The 4,193-nt window shown below is 28.0% G+C and overlaps 1 protein-coding gene across 1 annotated transcript; it reads right to left on the minus strand.

The window, feature by feature from the left end:
* Positions 1-2,481: 2,481 nt before the first annotated feature.
* Positions 2,482-3,221, minus strand: LOC108472973 (calcium-binding protein KRP1-like). Its single transcript, XM_017774541.2, has one exon. The coding sequence runs from the start codon at positions 3,010-3,012 to the stop codon at positions 2,674-2,676; it is 339 nt and encodes a 112-aa protein (XP_017630030.1). The 5' UTR covers positions 3,013-3,221; the 3' UTR covers positions 2,482-2,673.
* Positions 3,222-4,193: the final 972 nt, after the last annotated feature.

Consider the following 4,193-nt stretch of genomic DNA (forward strand, 5'->3'; position numbering starts at 1 on the left):
GAACCATGATTCACAATTGAAAAAAATAAGAATTGTGGAAATACATACTGCTTAGCCGAAGAAAGATGATGGAGTGCACTAAATATTTTATAAGAGATCTCTTCCAAAGCACTGATATAACTATGGAAATTATGAGTACGGACATGTAGATTTTAGATCCAAGTGGTAATATCAATCCTTGTCCTTGAATCCTTTTCATTGGTTTTGTTATTATACCAAAAGGTGATTCCTTTTGACGGGTACAAGTAAGTAACGGAAATAGTATAGTTGAGAGCTGATGTTGAAAATGAAAGGAGAGACTAAAGGAGAAATAGACAAATCCACATTTATAAAGAAAAAAATAAAATAATGTTAACTCTTTCCAGCTTTAAAGTAAAAGAAGAAAAAGATATATACACCAAGACAGGAGAGACACTGGATAGAAAGTGTCCCAAGAGTTTACTCAAAGGACAGTAGCTTGGAGTATTTGGATAATATTCAATATGATACATGCAAGTACTGCCCAATTTTGTTTTTCATTTGAAAAATGAAAATGAAAATTGTTCTTAGATGCAATTCAGGCAACATGTGTCGTATTTTATTGTCTAATGATTATAATTATATATAATAATTGATACTTGGATATTTTGTATTACATAATTTTTGAGACATGTCTTGTTTTTATGTTTTCAATGTCAAATATGCGTCTTATAGTTATGTCATGTCAGGTCTAATCAGAGGTGAAATAAACTGTTCATATGAACATAATCTTACCTTAGTTGCTTCATAAAATCATTTGACAGTATAATATAATATTTCTTTCATAAAAAAGGTATTTAAGAATATTAGAATTGAGTCGATTGAGTCTTAATTCGATTGGTATGAATATTGTTGTTAATATAGAAGGACTTGAGCTCGAGTATTTTTGAAGCATATTATCCTCCTATTTATGGATTCGAAAGGGGTTATAGGTAAATCTAAACATTATGCCAAAAAAAGCATATAGGATCAAAACTTGTTTTCTCTCTAAAAATTGTTATCGTTCTTGTTAACTCTATATTATCTAAAAATAGTGGTGGTTTTAATTTTAGTTTTAGTTTTTAGTTCTGTTCTGGTGCATATATGAGATCTAACGAGATAATAGTGTTGCAAAATCTATTAGGAACCATTCCGGGAGGGTCTTATCATGATAGAGTATTGTGATGATGTTCGTAAAATTGGAATTCGAAATGATGATGAGTATAAGCCTTTAAGCAAGATAGTCAGTACTGTACCGATAGGCATACTGTTTTTATCTTGGTATTGATACATATTGATATACAAGCATGTTTCAGTGTACTGTTTCAAGTTTATTGGTGTTTTTTTAAATCACTAACGCCATTATTGATATAACAATGTTTTATTTCTACATATTGTATATGTAAATAATAATACTTATCCAATATAATCATAAATTGATGCACTTATTTCTAGCATAATATCTAAGATTGGATTTAAAAAAGCATAGACCTCGAGCAATTTGGTAAATAAAAATTACTTGAAAAAAGCGCATAATTAAAACAAACATATTTTTTAAATATAAATAATTGAATCAAAATTAAAATTTTATGTATATAATTATACTAAATTAATCCTATATTGGACCAAAATTTATATACTATTTTGATATTTATCCTTAAATTTCTTTTATTCTAATATACTGTGTTATAGGCACAATGGCTTATGTGTTATGATGTCCTTACATTTCAGTTGCTGTGAATATCACATAATAAAATAAATTATACAATATATAAAATAAAATATATTATTTGCCTCGGGTTCTTAAATGGTGAAGTCAAAATTTTAGCCTGTCTTGTAGTATTTCATAATTAAAGTAAATAATATTATCAAAGATATTTTAGTTTTTTATTTAAAAAATTAATTAAAATATATATGATGAAATTCTCATACCAATTACATTAATAAAAATTTAATTTATCACTCAACTGAAATTTTGTTTTGATATTTTTATAAAATTTTATTTTATTATGAATACTTTATTATCTTTATCAATTATATATATATCTATACTATTATTTAAACTCTCAATTAAATTGATGTTACGAATCAACCGAATATCAATTTAATTAAAAATTATAAAAATACCTTTTCTTATTTAAAATAAATAATTATCATATGTTCCAATATATAAAATAATTTCCCCATTTTTATTTTATCTCCTTGACAATGAAAATACAAAGTTGTGGACACCAAGTTTTCAAATAAGAAATAAAAAAATCAAATTAAATTAAATAAATAATGAAAAATAAAACAAAAAAAAGAGAAAATTTTGGATAATTTCTTTTTTTTGGGTGAACAAGAAGAAGAGACCAAAGCCCTAACTGTAATGCGATTATGATGAATCGAAATTAGACTACACTTGAGACGATGAATATACCTTAACCATTAGGCTAATCACACGAGGTTGAATTCTGAACAAATATTAAATTAAAAAAAAAGAAATTGGAAAAAAATAGTGGAATTAAAGATGTTTAACTTATTTCTTATTTCTTCCAAGACATACTTTAATTCCATTGATCAATTGCATTCTTACCACACAACAATTGATCAAAAACAACAAATTTAGATGAAGAAAGAAGAAGAAAACATAAGTAACAATTTTACAATATATATATATATAGCTTTGAAATAGCATCATATATATTCATCAACCCATTGCTTAGAGGCATTGTTATACATTAACCCTGGGCTTAACCTAAACATGAGAATACAGAACTCAACCTGGTTCAAAGCCCCATCGCCATCCAAATCCCCTTCACTCAACATACACACGATCTCATCATCTCTCAAGTCGTTCAGCCCCAACACCACACTGTTCCTCTTCAAGCTCTCGAACGTGATCAACCCTCTTTCAACATCCATCAGCAGCCTGAACCCATTGCATAACTCCATTATGAACCCTTCTGCACCCATACTCTCCACCATCGATGGAAAGTAGTCCTCGAAATCCACGGCAATGTCCACCACTTCCATAAAAAGAGAAGAGAATAAGACTGAGATAGGGTTTGGTTTTGGTTGGTGTAATAAAGGTGAAGAAGATAAGAGGGGGATTTATATACGGAGGGTTCTTTTTCTAGGAAAGAGTGAATGACCATTGAAGACAATACAATTAAAATAGTGAGCTTCATGCAACTTTCAAACTTCACTATGAGGACCCTACTTCCATGAAGCTGCATGGGGGATATATACATGAACATGACTATATGGTCACACTATCGAACACGTAATTACAATTGTACCTTCCTACATTTCTATGCCATTTTTGGGTAGTTAAAGGGTAAATTCAAGATATTGGTATTAGACCCATGGTTCCATGTGTGGTTTAGGGATGAATTATTTGTATTGTTAACCTTGATTTTCGCTACTACACGTGGTTCCTATGAATTATTTCTAGGTTTTCATTTTCAAAGTAAAAAAGATTTGATAGTGATATATTTCTTCCCCTAAGGTCTATGGGTGATTCATAGAGTTGCATTTTGTGTCTTGTGATAATTGATTAAGTGTCGTTTTAAAACCTAATTGATAGGACATGCTTTGATGTCAAAATTTTCTTATTAGTCCTTGTATTATATCTAAGTTTTAGATTTAATCTTTGTAATTTATTTTGGTTTTTAGTTTCTCAATTCTAATTTTGAAATTTTAGTCCTCAAACTGTAGACATTAAATTTTACTATTTTTAAGACAGAAAATATATTATCGCGTATGTAATTTTATATTAACTTGTTATTTTTACGTAACACAAATAAAATTAGAGATCTCAAAATCCAAATCACATGATGAGTTTCAAACATATTCGTTTTGAATAGAGTAGATTTTTTTTTTCGAAAAGTGAATCTGGGGCGGGTTGGGTGAATTTTTTTTAGACAATGGATATGAAGCGATTGTAGTAATTGTTTGCCCCTTCTTGTCCCACCCCACTCAACAATATGAAAAATACAATTTTATCTTTATATATATAATTATTAAAAGGGTAAAAATGTAATTATATGTTATAAAAAACTCATTTTTATATTTAAATATTTTTGAAGAATTATATTTAAATATTTATTTTTCTTGAAAAATTTGAAAATATTAAAGATAAGTAGCAAAAAATAAATTGAAGCGGAGATAAATACATCCAACATATATAGAAGTGATAATAGGTTTCAAGAGAA

Source organism: Gossypium arboreum, chromosome 5 (genome assembly GCF_025698485.1).
Source record: "Gossypium arboreum isolate Shixiya-1 chromosome 5, ASM2569848v2, whole genome shotgun sequence".
Classification (NCBI taxonomy): Eukaryota; Viridiplantae; Streptophyta; class Magnoliopsida; order Malvales; family Malvaceae; genus Gossypium; species Gossypium arboreum.

Excerpts from the sequence above, each read along its gene's own strand:
- LOC108472973 (XM_017774541.2), bottom strand. The coding sequence starts at position 3,012 with ATGGAAGTGGTGGACATTGCCGTGGATTTCGAGGACTACTTTCCATCG.